The following is a 22,957-nucleotide window of genomic DNA, read 5'->3' as shown; positions in this document are numbered from 1 at the left end:
TTAACAGAATTTGAAGAAGTACTAGTTGAAAGCTTTACATACAGGCCTATGGGAAGTAGTGACCCTAGTACCTTTGATTTCAGTGTGCACCTAATTTCCTCAGACTTTCAAGAAGACCTCAGCTTAAAATGTCTTGTCAGCCTAGGTTCTTCTCATCCCACCAAAATGCCAAAAGATATATGATAACATGAAGGTCCTAATGTGTGAGAGATGACTGTTTTATGCAGATTATGAAGAAGTTGTTTTGTAGGAGTACAGATAATAGAACAGTAGTATTTCTGTACCTACGTGTAGGTTTTTTGTCCCCTTATTTTGTCCGAAGTCAAACAGCAGATATGTGGCACGCTGTGTAGAGACATCACTTGTGCTTATCTGGCATTTCCATTGTATTTGCCAGCTAGTCAGTGAGCACACAGAAAAATGTGTTGAGAAGAAACAGATGGAGGTGTCAGCTATAGAAATAGTTCAATTAGTTTGAATAAATGTATTCCATATTTTCTGTTGGGGTCACCATGACCCTAAGGTGCAAGGTGAAGCGACAGTGTCTAGTTTTATTAAAATTTTCCAGATTGGTCTCCTAAGATAATAGGTGACTTTCTACTAGCTACTCTGAACAAGGTTGTTCTTTCTGTAATGTTGTCCCCATCAGTGCTGCAAATGTCATCCAATTGGATATCAAAGTCAAAGGGAGAGAAATGGACCTAATTTGTCACAGTATCATGTTGTCCTTCCTGATAGCTTTGGGTCTTTCCCAAAGGAAGTACTAGTGCTTCATTATAGATGTAAGCTTTATTAATATAGACGTCATGAGGTATAAGTGCTGGGAAAAACCTCTGCCTGCTAGCAGAGGCCATGGCCCTGGATGATGCTGCCTGCTTTTCTTACTGAACGTTTTATGTCAGTGTGGCTGATGCTCTACTCTTCTTCCGGTATTTTTTGGACATCCTGATCCTGCTAGCAGATCTTTTCTGCCATAAGATTCTCCTTCTCCAAAGGCTAAAAAGAAGGACTTGGGAACTCTGTTTTCAGTACATTCCTTTTGCTTTGGATCAAACTACTTGTCAGAAAAAAGACCAGTCTAAGCATTTCTGAACTCTGTGTATAACCTGAAAGTTAATACATCCGCATGCTGCCACATCTGAAGAGTATTTCTTTTAATGTTTCATCTTCGGATTTCAGATACCAGAAGTGCAACAGTGCAGCATCCACACTTAGATGATTTTGTCTACTACATCTGGCTGTTCTGCCATTAAATGAAATGGTCACGTAGTTCTAAGTATGAATTAAATCATCTTTTTACACAGGCTACTTTTGGCACAAGAGATCTAGTTGAGGGGTGATCTTCTATGAACTTTCTTTTCACGTCACCATAACTTTATCCCATGGCACTTCCTTTTCCAGTAGCTGTTACAAAGAACCTTTCTTTCTCCTGTTTCCTGACATCAGATGAGAGAAAACCTGAATGAATTAATAGCAATACAGCATTGCATTAATTGCACCCCATGCTCCTTGTTCAGCCTGTCAGCCTCCCAGGCCTTCAGGTTCCAGGCAACACACTCTAGTGGGCTCAATATTCCCCTGATGGTAATATTTAAATATAGACATCTTGTATGCTTACTCCTCCTTATTCTAGTTACACCTTTGTGGCAGACACCGTAGTGGTCCAGCATCTTATCTCTGTGATCAATGCAAAAAAACATGCTGTCCCGATGGTTTGTTACAGCCTAACTCATAGTTTACATAATGATTCACTTCAAGGTCTGGTTCACCTCAAGTCTTTTTCTTCTTCTCATTCCCTTCTCTCCTTCATTTTTAGGCATGGGCTCTCTGAAATCTGTTACTGAATATACCCAAAGGTTGCAGGCATTTGAAAGCTAAGTGCGGATTCAGATCAAAATTTTACAAATGGTTTCCAGTTTATTAAGGAGTCAGATTGAAGACCATTAATAAAATGGAAGCTCTGCAGCTTAATCTAACGTTGATATATTTCCAGACTAATGCATCTGCTTATAGCCCTGTCACCACTGGATCTCAGCACGAAGAGCACTGTTGAATACATTTTCATACCTTTGCATTTTTTTTTCCCTATCCCAAGTTAGGCCAATTCTCAGCTGTTCCACGCATCTTTCTGTCACTGAGTTTGTCTAGAAATAGAAGAGCCGTACCAGCTTTTATTTGATATGCTATTTGCTGTTAAGTGTTAAATAGTGAAGGTGACCACATGTTGTTATGTTACTTCAGGTTCGCGTAGTGAACCGTGGAAACCGAAATGGGAATAGGAAGGAAGCTGGGTTATTCTGATTACGGGTTGTTCTGGGTTTGCTTTGCCTTGTGCGCAGGCATACAATACCCAGTTCACGTGGCAAACCTGCATCACAGAAGTCTGGAGGCCTGATTAATTAGTAAGATTTCACTTTCACAGAATTTTGGTTACCCACCGCATCTGGCTCTGAAAGTGTTCTGTCCCTTTGCTGTAAGTTTTAAGTGGTCCCTTGTGTGCACGGTGACCCCCAGCCACGACTCAGTTTCCCCAGTTGATATATGGAAGCAATCTCATCTACTTAGGTTGCAGGTATGTGGCAGATCAGAACGAATGGATTAACTACTGAATTGTGATTATCCCTGAATGGGAATTACCACATGACTATAAAATATTATTAATTAATGTGATTATTTAATAGTTCTGATTAAAAATAAAGTAGACTCACAGGTGTTACAGAGCAGGCATTTCTTTAAAAGTTCAAAGCATTCTTCTCCCTACCCTTAGTGACACTGAATATAAATGAATTCAAAATTTGACTGTGCAGCTTGGATCAAATATTTGGGGGTGATCATTAATTTGCTTGCACTTGCGATTTTAGAGGTCTATGCTTGAAAATGCCTACTTTTCTCTTTTGCTCAGGTGTCATTACAAATCGTTGTGCAAAGTCCTTTCTCTGGAACTGAAAGAGGTCTCATCTCTCATATGATAACAGAGCACAAATCTCAGATTCCCTCTTCCGAAAGTGGCCTATAGGTATTACATGAGTAAAAATACAGCTGATCTCTACCAGACATACACAGAGACTGGATGTCTCTGCTGACACATCAATACAAAGAAGTGTTATCACAGGAAAATTTCTTCTTCTAAATCTGGGCTTAAACTAATATGAACAGGAATATAAAGGCCCTGGTTGGGTGACCTTCGGTCACACTAGAACATGTCTGCTCAGGGATTTCTTAGTTCATGTTAATTGATTGCCTGATGGGATCAACTGACTTCTTTACTAGAGTTTGTGGTTTAACATAAGGATTGGCCTAAGGTATAAGCCAACGGAACAAAAATTTGGGAAGTGCCCTCACTAGCAGTGACAGTAGTCTTTTTGAACACTACAGTTTCTTAGTCTGGAGGAATCCCCGTGCTTAGAGTACTAATGCTTAGCGTGATAAACACTTTATAGGCTGGTTGGAGTGAAGTAAGATAAGGAGTGAATTTACTGTGTATTTGTTAACCAATAGTAATTCCCGTATATACTCATTTCAAGTGCGTATTAAGAATGTCTGTGTGTAAGATACCTCAGCTCTCTTTTACTCTTTTGCAGGCAATAAGAGAGGGATTATTGACAGGGCCTATTCTCAAAATTTTTGTTCCTTCCCTTTTTGCTTAATAGTGTGGGCCCCTAATTATCATTTTCCATGTGCCCCTGCTCCTCCACGCACCATGGAGTATTCAAGCAGTTCTTTACTATGGAGATGCTGAGAAAGAAATGAAAACCCTAATAAAACCCTAATATGAGACCAGGCTTTTTTTTTTTTAGCAAAGTATACCCCTGAAGCTTTGGTCTAGGCATGGACGGAGTAGTCTCTGCTTCCTGGCAAAAGATGTCATTAACTGTAACTCACCAGAACCAAAGTTAAGTGCCATATGGCAATTTGAAAGTATATTCTAAGTTTCTGGTGGGTAGAGTTGAGATGGCTTTCTTGTTTATGTTAACTATGTTGTAGCCCTACAGGGAGGGTGCAATAAACTTTCTGTTCATGCTCTGGGTATTTCTTTGTACTAAAGAGACTTAAAAATAAGGAAAAAGAATTATAAAAGAAATATATATATTTTATATAAATCCTATTAACCCGTTTTGAAAATAGTCTTCCCATATCAAAGCATGTTTAAAAAGCAGATTGTATTTGATAGCAGTAACTAAAATGCAGTAAGAAGACGCCTTTTGATCTGTTGCAAATAAACTCATTTTGCAGATAAATACGTTACAAGTGTATTTTTGTTCATTTGCTATCAAATTTAATAACAACCAGTGGAATTGAGTTCAACCAAAATGGTTTCATATCAGTCTTTGAATACATACTTTTAAATATTAAAAGATAATGATTTGTATGGCATTGTTATATAATGCATTTCTTGTCTTCTCTTGTGTGCATGTGACGAATTCCAGTCGATAAGCCCAGGACTCTGGAGTCAGTTGTCTGGCTAGTTATTAAGATTAAGATAAGTACTGAGAACGGAAAGATACAGTGCATTGTACTACCCTTATGGGACCGGGCCACCTAGGATTCCAAGTGTAAACAATGAATTAGCTCTCCCTGGCTTATTTCAAACCTGAGGTGTACACTGTAAATATTTGTGCAATATGATGGAAAGAGTGTGGAAAGCTACTTCTTTATCCATTAAATGTTCTTATGAAAAAGTGAACCATACCCCCTTCAAGTCCCAGATCATTATAACTCATCTGTAAAAATCCGAGGCCTGTTTCTATTAATTATTTATGAAAAATATTTTTTTTCTCCTTACCTGAGCTGTAAGAAGGAAGGACGGTTAGGACTGTGTTACTACTGAATGTGCAGCAAGAGCAGCAATGTAGTTTTGCTCACACAGTGAAGCTCAATCGAGGTTTGAAAAAAAAGCGGGGGGGCTGATCTACAGAATACTGCAGTCAATGGAAAGTCTCCTTATGACTTCAGTAAATTTTGGATCACATCCAAAATGAGAGTTTAGTGAGGTTGGCGCTTTCTGAGCGTGCTGTAGCTATTATTGCTGGTGTCCCCAAGGTAGAGTCCTAAGGGCATCACACTGCCTTTTCCAAAGGGAGAGAGGGAAGAAGTCTTCTGTTATTCCGTGCTAATGAAATATTACTGAAACATATTAAAAAAAAAAAAAAAAAAAAAAAAAAAAAAAAAAAAGGAGGCAAATATTTTCTCAAGTTCAGTCGTTGCTTCTCACCAACTGTAGTAATTATGAGCTTTGCTACAAATTGGTAGCACTTCCAGGACAGCAAAGTTTAACTTGTCTGTAAGATCACTGGAGGAGCGATAAAAGCAGTAATTTAGAAAACATATCGAAGCTACGTGCTGTGCAACCTAGACAACTGTGTAGCAATTAATTTTTGTTAATGAATTTAAAATTAGATGTATGGAAGTGGTTATATAAAATGTATACACTGCTAAACAGCTAACTAGTCCTTGGGGTTTGCATTTTAATTATCTGTATGTAAATCATTTCAACGAGCATGATCTAATGAGTCAAAAACTGCTCTGAAATTTGAATCAGGGTTTACAACACACTTTTTTCCTTAAATCCTCATGCCCTACTTCATCATATGGCCCTTACAGAAATGCTCTATGCTGTGATTAATCACCTCTTAAGAGGAAATAGTTGGTAGGTTTTATTAAGTTTCAAAAGGATAATTTCTAAACTCTAGGAATACCCTGTATTAGAGGGGAAGGGAAATTAAGGAACACTGAAAACCATTCAAAAGAAACAAGGAGCACAGTTGGATGGTTCCCCATGATCCCTCTCAATTCTAATATTGCTTAGGCAGTAGGAAACAAAAGAATATATATATTGGTAACTGTAAAAAGCTATCTGACAAAACCATGCAAACTGCTTTTTCCTAAGAGTCAGAAAGTTCTATTACTGAATTAGAAGCTGTCTCTTTTCTTCATATGCCAGTTAAATCATTGTGCTTCCTTAGCTCCCCTAAGGTATATGCTACTATTTCCTCTTAAGCAACAATGAAGATAAATAGCTCCTATATCTTTTCTGTTTACAGTTATCTTAAGCAAAACCAAAATTAAAGCAGACTCACTATGGAATCACAATTTTATATGGAATCCTGAATATAGGACGAAAACAAGGTAATGGTATAGATATACATGCACACTCATATATATGAGACATGTACACACATACACAGATACACACACACATATATATATATATATGTATATAAACCTTCAATTACTAATAGACCTAGAAAATCTGAGTAATTAAAATGGTATCTAAATTTGATGTGCTGTGACTGGATAAATGAAATTTGCACAGTGCACTTGGAACGTTTGGAATATCGCACTCCTTTTCCCACCTCTTTTTTCACAGCGTGATCTTTATATCATGGTCATGTACATTCCAGTTAGTTGCGAGACAGAAATTGCTGCTGAGGTCGCTGGAGTGTCTATACCACGTAAGCTGAGAGAAAAATGGATGGTATTCCCTGTTATAAAACTTATCTGCAAAACTCTCGTCAGAGGGGAGTGCATGCCTCTCGTGCTGTATACTGCATTCTAACAGACACTGGTTTGCTGAGAAAAATCTACAGATGAACCTGTGCCCTCACCTATTTTAGATTTTTAAGCATTTCACATGCCTGGTAGGTTAGTTTAGTCTCTGTGTGCGCACATACAGAGTTTTATGCTGTATGTTCACTGAATATATTTGAAATGTTTTTAAAGCTCCTTGGTTGAAACGCTGCATGATCTGAAATACCCAGATAGTTAGCATTCCTGCCGATTTGATATGATTGAGACCTTTACTTGAACTGACCTCAGAAGGAATAGAAGACTAATTGAGGCAGCCCTAGTTCCAGCTCTCTAGAGGTGTAAAACACTGCAAATGGTATCTGGTGCATGCATAAAAAGGTTTACACAGTGAAAGGGGACTATAGGAAGGAAAAGAAAGACTTTTCTCTCTGTCTGTCAGCAGCTTCTCCCCTCCCCCCCCCCCCCCCGCCAAAGAAAAAATAATTTTATTCCCATCTTAATGTCATTGTATGGTAAAATAATAAGTACAAAAAGGAAATGCACCCAAACAATGTAGAAGGTAAAATTAGGACAGTACTTGGGTGCCTCGGGGCTGTAATTAAAGCTATATAGATAAAAAGAGATATTCTGCCTCAGATTTATGTTCCGAGGAGGAAAAAAAGAGGCTGAAAGTGAAATACAGCAAAAGAAATCCTTAATTTCAATGTATTCAACCCACCCATCAGAAGAAATGGCATTAATTCAGGTACCCAATTACTGTAATGTGGTTCAGAGCACCTCAATAGGTGTTTCAATCTCAAGCCAGGACTAACATTTGTAATCCTTTAAATGCACTTAAGAAATTGATGTTACAGCCCCACAATCTGTTAGGGGCCTTGCTTCCTGGCTGATTGCAAAGTATCCCACCATTAATTGGATCATCAGAATGTGATCCGCGTCCTGGTCTTCGGATTATGTAAGACTGACTTTGCTCTGACGCGTTGAACCAGAGGCTTCTTTTGCTGGATATTTTGACCCTTAATGTAGATAAGTGGTATTTTTCATCAATCTTAGCTTGCATTAAAAAAGGGAAATGTCAATTCAATGTGGGGCGTTTAACTTAATTCAACATCTTTTAATTTAATACCTTGGAAAAGTTAGTCTGTCTCTGACCTGTCTAAGACTTCTGCTGATGGAGTGGTTTGCAGAACGCTGTTGGAGGTACATTGTTTCAGCCCTGTAATACAATCAAGCTCCGAAAGCTTGTACGTGCTTTGTCCCTGTATGAAAGGGAAAAATAGAAAAACCAAACAGACCCCCAATCATGTTTTGCTGTATTTGTAATGAGTTTCCTCAGCTCCTGCAGCCTTTTCCCTAATGACCGTTATATGTGCCTGAGGAAAAAGAAACCAAAAATTAATTCAGTGTTTACTGCACTTTTGGTCTTCAGGTTTTCTTGAAGTTTTTGTGGATCCTGACGCTTTGATTAATTTACTCAATATTCTTAATGCGTTTTGGTGCTAGAATAGCAGTTGTTTTGAAAATCCTCTGCATAGACTGCACCTAAATCCTACTGAAAGTAGTGGAGATTCTTCCCGACAGAAGGAGGCTTTAGCGCACAAACTTTATCAGCAGAATAGGTATGGGACATGCTGTAGCATCTTTTCTCTTGTGCTACATCATAACAGCCATTCTAATATTTCTCTTCCTGGTATGGACATAAGTTCAAAGGCAGCTCTAGCAAACATTTTTCAGTGGAAATAGTAGGCTACCCAGTTTGCTGGGCATTGCAATGAGCATTGAATTTGTTTGACTCTTACCATAGCTTTGGGAAAAAAATATTATAACACTTACTGGTATGGTGATTCTTGGCCTCATGGTTTTTGGGAGTGGGAGATGAAGAGAATAACATTTGGTTTCATGACGAAGATTTAGCAGGTCTTGATGCCTCTCCTGGAATGGCTGCTTACATAGTCCTGGGTATGGCAATGATTTTAAAGTTAGTATCTGCTACCTATAAGTATACTACAAAAACCATTGGCAGAGCCTGACTTTCTGCATCTTTCAGAGGAAGAGCAAACTTCTCATCTGTGTCATATGGCAGCATAAACTCATAGAAATTATTTTGCAGCTGAGGCTGTCTGAATTAGACCTCTTTTTCTTGTTTTTCTGCCAAGATTTTTCCAACTCTCTCTCTCCCCTCCTTTTGTAAGTTGTTCCAGAATAGTTCCCGGTGTGTGCAAGAAAAACTGCCCAGGCACAGCAATGGTAGGAAAGTGGCTGAACAGTTTGTTTCAAATGTTCTATGAGCAGCCTTTAGCATGCTACAGGTTGAGGAAAAATAAGTTTTTAAGGCAGCATCTGTCTGTTTCATGGGGAGCAGAAGTGCAACCTGGAGGAGAAACGCTCTGCAGAGGGTGTTTCCTGCATTTCTTCTGCTCTCCTCCATGGCCAGGACCAGTTAATAGTCTGCTCAGTAGAGATGAAGGTGAAAACTTTGAGCCAGGGAGTTTACATAGGAAGTGTGGGACAGTCTCATTAGACATCTCAACCGTGTAGGATGACATCCTGCGAACTTTCCCAGTTTGTCAGAAAAAGTAGCTGTCCCTGTAGAAGTCTTTGGCCTGGGCTGATTGTGTTTTGTAGATTAGCAGAATACCTCAGTTAGTCTTCTCTCTGGATTTACAGAAACAATAAACACACACACATGCTCTTGGTCAGAGGCATTTTTCTTCTCTTGGATACAGGGAGGAAGAGAATTGCAGGGCACTTTGAGGTGTGTTGTCATGGGTCTGGGTCTGGGAACTTGGGTGTGCAATGACAGTCAGGGTTTTCAGGCACCAGCCAGATCAGGTAAGCTGCCAATCTCAGTGAGACTGTGGATAGCGAATGCTTTATTGACAGTTAATTGTGCACTGATCAGTACGAGGCTGAGTTTCTGCTGTTTGTCTTGGGTTTGGAGTCCCTGTGAGGTAGCTGTTGCTCACGCCAGGCTGAGTCGGTCAGGTGCCTGACCTTGCCTTCCCCACTCCCTGCTTTCTGTTCTGCCTTCCTGACTGAGCTGAACAGGCAGGTGGATATACGGTTCTGGTCAGCTTAATTGGTGCAAGCAGTGATGTAGTGGTGCAGCAGCAGGACAGGATAACCTTTAGGTTTAGGCTTTTAACTAGAACGCAAGAAATATGCATTAAGTTCCTAGTGGTTCTGTTTGACCCGTTTAAGTTATGGTTTGTATTGGTCATGTCTTCTTCTCTCTGCATTTGTACAGCCCCTAGTATAGAGGGATCTCAGCTGGAATACTAGGGGCTACTGAAGTATAAAGAAGTGCCCTGGCTAGAAATTCCTATAAACGGCTGACAGCTTGCCAAATAGTACATTTTACCAAATGTGTCTTGTTCTACAGGATTTGAATACAGTACAGTGGTCTTCAAACTGCCCCCATGGATAAAGAACGTGGGTTCATACTGTAACATCACGTATGCACTAGTCTGATGTGCAAAGAGAGGTCCAAAGATTTATATTTATATATCATTCATGAGGGAATTACACCCACTTAAGCTTAAATATTGTAAGAAGCAGTGTTGAAGGAAGCTCATTTGGCCATATTCAGACCTGGTGCAAGCAGAACCATCTCTTTTAAAGCGACAAAAGTGGTATCTACTCCTGCCAGACTTAAATTTAGCTCAGAGACATCTAGATAAATATCAGTCTCACACTCAGCTCATTCAACAGTGATACAAAGCTCTTCTAAGAAAGGAGAAGTATAAGGTAATATAGGTAACCCTATAATTGCCTTGGCTATAGAATAAGCATAATGTTTCTTCCTGCTTGGGCCTAACCTTGTGTAAGGAGAGCAGTGCCTGTGACATCTCTAATATCGGTAGTGCTTCTAACGCACCTGCATTTTCCAGTAAGCTTTATACTAGCATAAGATGCTTCTGAGCTATTTCACTGTGCAGGGGGGAAAGGAAACCTTTTGTAGCCTGTGGCTACACCTTCCTGGCCAATTGATTTTAAAGGCAGACAATGTATCTCAGGGTGTTTTGCTGTATGGAGTTGCATTGCAAGTGCGTCACTTACAGTCTATTTAATTGGAGTCTTGGGTGACACTTCTCTGCTGCTTTATCCCCAGATAGAAAGTTGATCTACGTTTTTGCTTTAAGTACACTACAAGGTTGGAAAGTAAAGTTGAGTCTGCAATGAAGTAGATATATTGGCTTCCCATGCTTTGAAGACAAATGGAATCTCATCCATCGCTGCTATACCAGTACGCTGGTGCTGTTTCAGGCTGCTTTGGGTTAGGATTTCAGTTTGCCCTTCCTTCCTAATGGGGTCCCTTGGTGGTGAATGCCATCCAAGTACAGGATGGATGAGATGCCCTAAGGACCTGTATCAGGCTTGCCTTTTAAGCAGTACCTTGCTGAACTGTGAACTGGGGCTTTCTGGAAGTGCTTTGTGAGGATATGAATTCAACTTCGAGACAAAAAAAAAGGGGGGAACAAAAACACCATATACAGCAGCGTGTGTCAGTCTGAAAGCATACGGTATTCGGCAGTAGTATTAGTATGCACCTAAAATTGTGGTGGTGTAAGTATTTCTCAGGGGCTCCTTTGCTTTGTTCTAACTCCCGGTGGAACGGGTAGAGAAAAATGGCTGGTGCGCTTGCTTCGGCCACTGCCAGGGACGAGCTTACGGCAGAATTAATTCAGTCCTCTCTAATGACAGTCAGCTACCTCGTTGCCAGGGAAATGGCCCCTTCCATCTGTAGAATTATAATGGCTAAGTTTTGTTACACAGGACAGCACTTTTCTCTCACGTGCTTCCCACAAACACCAAAAGCGTTTCCCTTGCCTGTGCGGCAGGGGAGCAGAGGTTTCTCTGTTCGGCAAGCTCGCCTGCTCCAGCGTATGCTGCGTATCAAAAGCTTTCGCTTTCACTGCTTGGCATCTTAGTGTTTTCTTCTTTTGAAGTGTAATCCCTGTGTGTTCGTCACATTGGAAAAAAGATTTAAGAGAGGAGAGCAGGATGGAACAAACCCGCACGCTGTATCCATCATGATCATATTCTCACCTGGATTTGTGGTTCCCTGGGAAGATGTGCTGGCAGCACCAGGTGGATGCGTATAAATAGGTATCATGTGAATTTGGCAGTTGTCTTTGCATTGGGGAAACATACTTTCCAGGTCTGGAATCCTGCTTGGATTCATGAGTCCAGCTTTTAACGTAGACTCAACTGTGCAGACTGAGAATAGTTTTAAAGGTAATGTTGATTAAATCAGCAAATCCAAATTTAGACCCCTTTACAGTACAGTGCAAGATCTAAGCACAGTTTCTAGTGCCCGCGCTTGCACTATGAACTATACCTATGTAATTTGTTGGATGCTGTTACTAAAAATGTAGGTCAATAGCATTCCTGTAAGGGAGCAGTACTTGGTATATTTTGATTTGTTGTGCAGGATAGCTCGTACGTATTAGGGTGTGGAGCTGAGCAAGTGTCTTTTAAGTAGCTGGCTGTGGTTTCAGTGTTGAGCCCAGCTGTTGCTTGAAACACTCTGTACAGTGGAGTAATTTAGAGTGTAATGTTCTCATATAAGCAGGCAGATGTGAATCACAAGCGAACTACTTTTTAATGATGGAAAGGGTGTGAGCACTCTCCCTGCCCTTGTCCTTCCCCTCCCCGTCTCTCGTTCTATTTTTCTTTCCTCCCACCACCTCTTTGCAACACAGGGAAGCACATTCCAGTATGACACTGATGATCCTGCTAGGTACTAGTTAGTCTAGTTTTTGTATTGGATTTTATTGTCTTTTTCACCTTGCCTACCCTAAGAAACCCAGGCTGACTCAAGTAGCTCTGAATGCACCAGTGAATGCATGTCATCGAGTGAGAAGTGAAACGGAGAACATATGTTCCTCCAAGATTTGGGAAGTGGTAAGAAATGACCCCTTACACTTTTTCTGCTTTTTAAGTCTTTAAGCCCTGAGCCACCCTAAATCTACTGTCCCTATAAAAAGCTGCATTTTAAAAGGCTTTAGGAGGCTTGCTGACCTTGCAACCTACTTTGTAAGGAGTCTGCACCCACAGCTATTAAACAAAATTAATTTCAGCACTTTTAAATTGTTAATCTTGCAAAAGACAACTTGCTTGCTCTCCAGTGATCCCACAGGTCGTCATTCTGTGAGCTGCAAGCCATCACCAGGGTTCATGGCTCTGAACATCATCAGTCTGCTTGTGGTCTCCCAAATGCCTTGCAAAATTAATTCCCCTGCCCGCCACTTTTCCTCCCCTAGCAGCTCTTTGAGATCTCAGAGCTTGGCGAGCGCTATGGATGTAGCAGCTATTCACGAATAGCCACACCGCAGCTTATTCTCATCTTAAGGTTACTCTATCCTAAATCAGTGCTTCCGATCCTCAACTTATGGTAATGAACTTTGGGCAGCAGGACATTAATTCAGGTAGGAAATGACAGTTTTAGTATTCTGAGTGTTACGTTTCCTATCGAAAGGGCGACGTCCCTTGTAAGTTAAGTATCTCCATACACATGGGGCAAATATTTTACCAGGTACTAATTTATTTTGTATCCTTTTAAGTGTATTTTGTCTGCCTTGTCGTGGAACTTGGAAATGTTGTCTTTTTTCCCTCCTTGCAGTGATATGTGTGAATGCAGAGGGGGAGAAAGTGTGTGCTATATCTAGGATTATCATTCCTGGTTGTTCCTGCTCCTTCCACCCCTTTTGTCTCTGCCACTCAAGCCAGTTTCAGCCATCCGCCGACTCTCATTTGGGATAATAGCCTCTCTTTTTACCGTTGTCTTGTCATGTTTGATTCGGCAGCACAAGGGTTTTAAATTAGCCAAAACGTTTGCATGCTGGGCTTACTCCGCTGCCACTACCAGTTGTGGATCCACTAAACCACTTGATGCTGAAATTGATGATTGCTCGGAAGGAGTAAGAAATTGTTGGTGGCTACCGGGAAGATTCATTCACGCCGAGCCCCTTTTAAGCAACGTAGAGGGAGGGAGAGAGAGATTTCCTTCATTTTCCTGCTGCCTGGCTGGTGGTTGCATTGTGCTTGTGCCAGGTTCCTGCTGAGTGATTACAGTCTTGCTAGGCTGCGTAGTTCCTGTGATTTTGAAATAAAAACAGAAGAAGAAAAAAAAGGGGGGGAAGGGAAGGAGAGGAAAAGGCTCCCAAGATTTGCAGTTAAATTCAGTTGCTATGTGTTAACTCACTGGCCCAAGAATTTGTATTTGTTTGTTTGTTTTCTTATTTATACTCCATAGCTAGAAGTTTGTGTGTGAGAAGTTCTGCCTAGCGGAAGGCTTTCTGTCTTGCCTGCCTGAGATGGTGATGTTAAACCACACCTGGGTGCAAGCAGCTTTTAATATTCTCTGGGTTAAAAAGGACTCACGGTTAATAGCATTTGGAATCGCCAAGAAAACACAAAACTTCTAATGACCTCCTCTCCCCCCCCCCCCCCTCAGTGCTTATTAGCTTTTTTATATTAGTGTTTGAAGGCCAGAATTTACAAGAAAAATCCAGAGTGGGGGGAAAAAAGAGAAAACATACAGTGCTGAGACACTATACAAAAAGAAAAATAAATAGAGCAAGCATAGAGTTAAATGTGAATGGCTAAAGTAGCACTAGTTATATAATTGTATATTAGAAGTCTATACAGTCACAGGTGCGAAGTCGGATGCATCTTTTCTCATTTCCATTGAGTGGATTTGGTTTATTTTTAAAAAGATGGTATGTTTTGGCATTCTTTTGGAATAATCTAGCACTAGCTACTGGGTTACAGACCTACTCCTAGCAGTAATTCAGATAGTGAAATGGTAATAGGTCAGTAAGAGTCCTGTGTAAAATGGCTCAGGATATCCAAAGGCAAATACTACTTAAGGAAGAATAATTAGTAAAAACTGTGATTAAAAAAATACCTCCACTAGCTATGGATGCAGAACGTAAGATCCCAGCCACCAAGAAACATGGTTTCAAAGACAGAATTTGTTGTACAGTGTCACAAATAAGGCCCTAAATGTTATGCAGGCAGGAATGTGATTGTATAGCATTCAAGGTGACAAAGATGTTCTCATTTGATCTGATATTACTAATATTACTAGTACTAATAGGCTAGCACTTTTTTCCTGACTTTTAAGCCACATGTTCTCTGGCATACGGTACCTTTTTTCTGGTAAAAAATAATCTTGTAAATTTGAAGGTGTTGGCATATGACTTTATTTCTCGCTGGTACGTAATAAATCTTGAAAAAATCATGTGAATGACTTAAGCTCTAAAAATATGAATCTAACTAAGAGCACAAATCTCTGGGGCCCAGCAGCAGAGTGTGGTTGTGCAAGTCTAGCTCTAAAGGTTTTCGTTTGTACCAATTAGCAGTAGATTGGGAAGTCAGGCGACTGTGATGGGTTTAGTCCTGTTATCTGTCTCTAGCTGCTGTACTGTTCAGAATTGCTGATTTCTCTGCAAAATCATGACAGATGTATTACAGGAAAATGTATTGGTTGAGGAGCTAGTGAGAGAGTTAATGCAAAGGATAATAAGTAGCTAAGGCTATGTCCTCCAGCAGACTTTGGTGTGTTTTGATAATATATGGGATGGGTCAATCTGCCCTATTAGCAAATGTAGCCAGTTTATGCTCTACATACAAACTAGTGATTTGATAAAGCACTAAATTAGTTTTCACAAGGTATTAGATGTTAGATACTTAATGGGATCATCATGCTTTTGCTACACTTGGTTAAAATGTGTTCTGTAACAGAAGCATGAGGCAGCATGACATTTCGGCAGCAAAGGAAGCAAGTCTTGTGACTGAATCACGAGTGTGGGAATCATCAAGTCTGGGCATTACTTGGCTGCCAAATTATCATCTGTGTGATTTACCAACTAGCTTTCTCTCTTTTCACATCTGCAAGAACGGGATCGTGTCCGTCCCTTTTCTCTTTGCCTCCTTGTGAAGCTGAAGCCGCTGGTGCTGGTGAAGTGTATTTTTAATACCTGGATGCAGTGTTGTAATGGTGCAAATAATCGTAATTCTGTGAAGTCTTTCTGCCTTAAGAGACTAATGCTATCCTTCTCCATAGAAGCTGGGAAGTTTCCTAAACCTAACAGCAGAGAAGTTACAGGTTCAGATGTATTCAAGTAAATTTGCAGAAGAAATTTTAGCAAAGTATGAAAGAAAGTTTAGTTCTCCTTATTGCAGCTCTCTACAACTGTCACTGCATTCACTCTGTGCCAGTGTTTAACTAGTGCTTAGAAGGTGATACTGAAGTAATAGTGATAATTCAGTGGAGCTGGTTACGTTTTTGCAAAGACAAAAATACACTGGTAACATGTCACATGGGGAAAATATGCCTCCCCTCGTATTCTGGCATTCTCCTATTTCACGGGTGGGGAACTTGGAGGGAAAAAGCAGATGACCTTCCCCAGCCCGTATAGCAAGCCAATCTGTAAAACAGGTCTTAGATTTGAGCGTTCCTGTTATCTGATCTTACGTTCAGTCCGCTAAAGCAGGCTTCTTTGATTAGACTGGTGGCAATTTGATAAGCGTGTTTCTTCACTATCAAAGAAAAAGCTGTAAAATAATTTTTTTTTGAGTTCTGTGTTTTTTGCCTTGCTAAATAAAAATCTAAAACTGCTGACAACAGTGTATGCTCACAGCTACCTTCAGAAAGCCATGCTTTAAAATTCATTAAGCAAAAACCAGTTTGTACTGGTCACATGAGTGTTCAGATCTCATTTTTGCTAATGTTATTTTTCCCCATATTTATAGACATTGTTCTTAATTGCATTTTATATGCACAATTTTGTTTTCTCTAATGTTTAGCCACTAATAAAAGTAGCCAATGCTGAACGAACGCTGCCAGGCTTAGCACTTCTCCTAGCACTGGGGAGACATTCCTACCTTTTTGTGAAATGTAACAAGAATGTCACAGATAAAATTATCCTGTTTGAAAGCATAGAAGCTGCATCCCAATATAGATCACAGTGGAAAATGACTCAAAATTACATGACAGCTTCTCCCCCGTTTACCCCCCTCCTCCTCTCGCTCAGTCTGTTTTCCAGTTTGGCGGCAGTAAGTCAGGTGTAGTATATTGTGACATTTTAGTTTACTGTTGCTAATAATCCCTTTGCTTGTTTCATTAGTGTATTATTTATAGAATCATAAAAGGGCACCTATAAAGCTTGGTCTCTGAGGGGGTGCTGCGGGTGTCCCAGGGACTGAAATGCTCCTTAAAAACGGGAGGTGGAGCCTCTGCTGGAGCCCTGCATTTGCCCCATCCGGTGTCACCTCTCGGAGGCCACTTCGTGGCGCGGGCGCCCGGGGAGAAGTCCGAGCGACGCTTTGGGCTGAAATCCAGCATTTTAAAGCCTGCGAGGCCGAGGAAAGCGTGTGCTCGTATAAACAAGCCTCGCCCGGAGACTTTCCCTCATAACTCCTCATAAGCGCATACCTGCCAAGCCACGCAGAGCTGGAGGGCTGTGTTTTCCCTAATAAATTCCTTTTTGAACCCACTTGTTAGTCAGGCGTTGTGCACGCTAACTACAGCGAGGGCCCTGTGTCTTGGGCATAAATTACTCTTGTGTGCCAGTGTCTCCGCGCAGCCCCCCAGTTATGGATTACTTTGTTCTCGACTTGACAGGAACATAATTAGAACTGTTGATGAAATCTAGCAAATTGTTCCTCCGCGGCCTCAGTGGTCAGGAAATTGGGCTGAGTCGTATTTGTCACCGGCGTGGAGCCGCTAAACACTTCATATTAACTGCGTTATTAATGTGCCCTCTAATCTGCCCATGAATTGGGAGCGCTTGAAGTGAGCCGCGCTCTAATAGCGCCGCGTGATGAATATGCGGCGATGCCGTTGAAAAGTTTCTGCGGGCTGGGGGGTGGGGGAAAAATGTTAATCGCAAGTGAGTATTTCTAGGTTGTTTCTTTTCTCTTTGTGTGTTTTGTTTTGTTTGTTTATTTAAAAAAAGGCGCTTCTTCTCGGCTTTACATTGACGGACCGTTTTCTGTTCCATAGGATTTGCTGACATTTTGGCTGTTTCATTGCCAGAGGAGGCTTTGTGTGTCCCAAAGGAAGTGAGTGATCTGGCCATAACAAATCCTGCCAAAATATTTTAACACCGTTACGATTTCCTAATGCAATGCGTAGTGAATGTGACTAGGAAAGGATGGTGAGTCCGTGACGGGGATTTGTTCCCTCTCGCGTGCAGTTGCCCGGCAGAACGAGCACCGATGAGCCCTGGGGGCGGTGGGAGGCTGCAGCCAGGGATCGGCCTTTTGCCTCTCCCTCTTGAGTGCAGCACTTCAGAGGAAGACCGGACGCCAGCTGTTGCTATAAGCAAGACTTTTACATCTTCATCCTGTTCTTGAACAGGGTGTTCAGACCTGCTGCTTTAGTTATCGGTCTATCTTAAATTAAATGCATTTTAGCTGCTGTAGTTGTTCAGTAAGTTATAACAAAAACAAAGAAAAACAACAACAAAAATCTTTTGGCTGGGCATTTACAAACAAGAAAGATGTTAGTGGCTAAAGGTCCTAGAAGCCGACAAGCTGCTATCTTGGACACCCCGGGAGGGGAGTTTTTTTTTCTGAAGAACATTGAGGTGGTTCTTCACTGTATAAGTAACTGTGCTTAGATAAACTGCTCAACACAAAAATGCTTGTAGAAGAATTTTCACGTGTAGCATTCAAGGGATGAAGATGATTCTGATTCTCTGTTCTGTTTAGAATAGACCTGGAAGTATAGAAAAACAATAATTTAGCTCCTTGAGCTATTCTCTAAAGAAGCAGAAAATTAGCTTCTGTTTTTCTAATACCTTGGTGATTTGCTTGTATTAATTTGAACCCCCCCCCCCAAACTTGCCTAAAGTTAATATTTAGCAACAATTTAAAACCTACAAACATAAAGCAGTTCAAAATGATGGCTGATTTCTGCAGTCAGCATACCTCTAGTGCCCAAAATGTACCATGTCAGGTTACCCACATCTGGCAGTTTGCTGCCACACCAGTGTAAACTTGGTTCCTTTGGTCATTCTTAATTCACTTTATCTAAGAATAAGTGAGGTAGCTGAGCGCCTCTACCAGCAAGCTTTGTTGAAGGGGAGAAAGCTAACAAGAAATAGAGAAGTGAGTTGAGTGTGACTGCAATTTGGGAAGTTTCTCCACACAAGCAGATACTTCCACTTCCACGATACTGTACTGAGTTTCTGACTGCGTCAAGCTATTTGCGGGATTTTGACCTGCGTTAGTCAGGTGCCCAGAAGGACATAGGTAAAGTGGGCCTTTCGCTGTTGATGATGTTTCCCACTTACATTTTTCTCCATTGATTTGTTTTTGAATGCGTTTAATTTTTGTTGGGCTAACTCAAAACTGCCTCTTCCGTGTGGTCCTTGTATACATCAGTGCTCAGTTCCTAGGAACAACAATGCTGTTATCAAGAGGAAGGAAGTGTTAACCTGGGAGATATTATTCTTTAATCTTAACATTTGTAAATGAAATGGGAGTCTAACTCTTTATCTTTCTCATGCAAATGATTCTATTTCTAGTAATGAGTAATTTAAGGTGTTTTTTTCTTTTTTTTTTTTTCCTTTTTTTTTTTAAATGTTGTTGCCCTCTCTGGAAATCAGGATCAGAATCCAGGATGCTCAAATTAGGTGTTAGTGCATACAGATACTCTGCTGATGACTCTATTATTAGAATAAAGTAGGCCAATATTGTTCTGTATCTGTTTCTTTCTGCCGCTTTTGTCTCTCTTTCTCTCACCGTTCATCTTGTCCATATTTTTCTTCTCTTTAATTTCTCCCTTTAATTCACTTCTACTAAACCCATGGGATCTTGGAGGGCTTTCTAAATAATTAGATCTTGTAACTTATCTGCAGTGTGTTCAAAACTGTATTGCATTTTCTTTTGTTATAGTCTCATTTTATCACTGTTCTAAAATGGTATATTGGGACATTCTTACCCAAAAGCATGCTTTATGCTGTCCTGGCTGTAGTCAGTGCATCTTTCTAATAGACATTTGCTACCAAGTCTTTTGTTTGTTTGTTTTTTAACGAATGAGTATTATATTGTCATTGCAATACTTCTAGTTTTCTTTTTATTTTCAGTTTCTAGTGGGAATGTCGTGATATGCATTGCGTACATCCAAATATAACTTGTTTCATTCAGTAGGTCAAAATGGATCATGAACAGGGAAGCCCCAAGACAAGCTTAATTCTGATTTTACTTTTTGTGTAAGAGTAGGAAGCAAAAATATTTCTGTGGAAATCAAGGCATTTGCTCCAGTCTGAGGAGGATAAAAAAAAATAATAATAATATCAGAATTGGGCCCTGGAATATTCATTTGATAAAACTGTGTGATGTTACGATGTCAGCTGTGGAGAACGTATGCTAGTAGATGCTCGTGTTTGAAATGAGGATTCATAGTTAAACATTATAAGAAATAGGCTTATCACTTCATAAACTCTAGGAAAGACTGTTTTCTTTTCCAAACATTTAAATTACTCAGCCATTTTATACACTAAAACCCAATTATAACTTACAGAGTATTTCAAAGTTATTTCCTTTAGGAACTGTACGTAGACCAATGTTTTATCACTGAGTAGTTCATATTCGCAGCTGAAACTCTCATTTTTTTCTAACAAAATAGGGTTTGAAGAATGTTCATTACAACGCTAGGCCATACATATCCTTAATAACCAATGCCACCTGCACACACGTACCAGTGCACAAATATGCATGCAGACACACACATACACTTTTCCATCATGTGCAGACAGTTCTGTAAACTCTTTCGTAAAGTGCTTTATGCTTTGCAGGAAAACGCCACCCTGACAACTAGCAAAATGAAATTCCAATATGGCTAACAAACTCTGGAATAAGGCTTAAAAAAATACTTCATTTACTTTCTCTAAAATGGTAATGATGAGGGAAAAGTAGAGGTTTACTCTGTCACTTTGCTTCAGCCATTTTACACAGACTGCATGCAAAATGTTTCAGAAAGAAAGAAAAAGCGAAATGTCCTGCAGGATTTTAGAGAATGAGGGACCTGCTGCTGAATGCGGAAGCTTGTTTTAAGCACCACCTTCTTGCTTCTTAGTGCAAGCTTAATGCTCAAACTGACCTGGCATATATTGGTGGCATTTTACTTCTGAAAGTTGCTACTGACCTTTCCTCAAAATGCATAAAATCTTACTGTTTCTCAGAGTGTAGCTACTATGATATAGCGAACCACATTTGACAGTGTCTGGCTATGAAGTTGCATGATATTTGACCTGTTTGAGGTCATTGCATTTCAAAAAAATACTGTCCAAACCAATACAGTAGTTTTTCAGATTATTCCTTTGGATGCTGTTTTCTGAGCAGAAAAGTATATGTGCATCAGATCACGCTATACTAGGGCAGGAAATGATGGTTGTAATTGCAGATAATGCAGCACCTAGGGGTGTTTTCTAAGTATGAAGACCCAAAAGCTACATATGAAACTAACACCATTCTGTGACTACTTACCAAAGCCATGTTTTTGCTGAATGTTTCTACCGAGTGCAGTAAGGTCTCACAGCGTTAGTCACCTATTGGGAACTAGTAGGACAGTACTTGGTAGAAGTTGTGTTCCCTAATCAATGCTGAATTATCTATGGGTTGCAAGGAGTTGAAAAGGAGGTTCTTGAGATGGAGAGAGTCCTACATTAATAGCCAATTAAGAAAATTAGAAAACAAGATTTCAAAATGGGGAGCAGTTTTATGTATACTACTGTGGGCCCAGGGTCCCTATGTATGAAAAAAATAAAGCAGGCTATTAAAAAAAGAGAGAAACAAAGTGAATAAGCAGTTGCATACCCCTTGCACTATGTATCTTGCGGTGGAGCTTGAGTTGAGATAAGAGTCTGGTGCTTCTCTTCTTGAAGAGACTGTATGAATTAAAGTTTGCAAAGATATTAAGATTTACTAAGTAAAGTCATACTTGTCAATAGCTCCTCTTGTTGGATATTTAAAGTTCAAGTGCTTGTTTGCTTTAGTTAAGTGCTCTGAAGTGCTTCGAAGAGCATTGGCCCATTTATATAAACAAATAGAGAAACTCACTGATAGTCTTCACAGTCAGAGTGTATTACCCAATATTTGGAAATCTTTCCTTGGGTCTGAAAGAGATTTGCACCATCCACTTCTAATATATGTGAGTTTTTGTTAATGAAGTATTATTTTAGATTCCTTGATTGGACATTGCCGACATTCACGCATGATTTCTCTGTCACACAGGGCCATGAAGAAATAGAGAGGTGGTCAGTTAGTACCTCAGAAGCATTTTTATCCAGAACCTAATTGTGACTTGAGGGGAGCAATAAGCTGGAAGCCTGATTTTTCTTTTCGATTATTTGCAGTATGGGAATTAATACTTATTTCTCCCATATTTTTCTCCCTTCTGCTTAGGAATCTCTTTATTTTTTAGCATCCAGTGAAAACTGCAGAGAAAAAAATACTTTTGTAAAGCTGAGCTGAATTTATTTGGCAGGCTTCAAATCTCTTTGAGGTCAATGAGGTCTTCCTGCCTCTTTCAGGGATCTAGTGCTAAGAGCCATGTAAACAAACACAAATGTGTTCTCAAACTTTGGGAGAATCCTGTTGAAATGCATATGATCGTTCACAGAAAGAAAGGAAGCTACAGTGTTAGGAAGGGTTGTCAAGGTATTTACATGCTTCCCACAGTGTCTCCTAGTTGTCCTCACAGCAACAGCCATACCGAAACAGTGCTCTTCTGCAGTAACAGCCTTTGGCCTAAGGATGCTTTTGTGATGCTCGAAGCCTAGAAATGTCATAAAATTGTTTACTGAAAGTTAGAAGAAGTCAGCAAGCCACATTCTCTTTTATATTTATGAACAAATAAGTAGTGTTTGGAAGAATCCCTGGACAGAAGTTATCCGCTAAGGTCAAGGAAGTTAATTCCAGAAGCAGAAGCAAACCAAATACCACACAACTACCCCCAAAATGCAACACAATGGGAGCACGGGATTCCATCTTAAAACTAAAACAGCATCTGATCAAAACAGTTCTTCCTAATAACTTTGATCTGCGTGTGTTTTCATTTACATAACTCAGGTACCCTCTGTGAGATTCGGAGGGTGTCATAAGCAAGTGGGTTTAGTGGTCTTGCTCATTTAAACTGCATTTAATAAAACACAAGTTTGAGAGATCTTACAAATCAGTGAATGTGGCGTAGCTTGAAGATTGCTTTTGTCAAGTTTGATTAGCTCAAAGAGAAACCTTTTCTAAATATTGGCTGTGAGATTAATCAGGTAGTGTAAGGCCTTGAATTTTTCCTCATCAGAGGAAAACAGCATAATATGTTATCTCATTTGGTGGCAGGAAAAACATAACTTTTAAGGATGTAAAATTTATGTTTTAAAGATTGGACCAAACAAAAAACTTGACTTGTAAT

General features: G+C 40.1%; 1 protein-coding gene across 11 annotated transcripts in view; it reads left to right on the top strand.

Annotated features, from left to right (window-relative positions):
* Positions 1-22,957, top strand: part of ESRRG (estrogen related receptor gamma) — a 412,544-nt gene that overhangs the window by 156,852 nt on the left and 232,735 nt on the right. For 2 of the 11 annotated variants that reach the window (XM_064509688.1, XM_064509689.1), the window contains exon 2: positions 17,543-17,696. The exons of 7 other annotated variants lie outside the window; for them this stretch is intronic. In XM_064509688.1, the coding sequence (XP_064365758.1) occupies positions 17,662-17,696 (35 nt within the window). In that variant the 5' untranslated portion in view covers positions 17,543-17,661. The remainder of the gene's footprint in view (positions 1-17,542; positions 17,697-22,957) is intronic. 2 more of the 11 variants (XM_064509691.1, XM_064509693.1) reach the window with 1 other exon arrangement.

Source organism: Dromaius novaehollandiae, chromosome 3 (assembly GCF_036370855.1).
Source record: "Dromaius novaehollandiae isolate bDroNov1 chromosome 3, bDroNov1.hap1, whole genome shotgun sequence".
Classification (NCBI taxonomy): Eukaryota; Metazoa; Chordata; class Aves; order Casuariiformes; family Dromaiidae; genus Dromaius; species Dromaius novaehollandiae.
The sequence above is the reverse complement of the archived record's forward strand: the minus strand, read 5'-3'. Positions and strand labels throughout refer to the sequence as shown.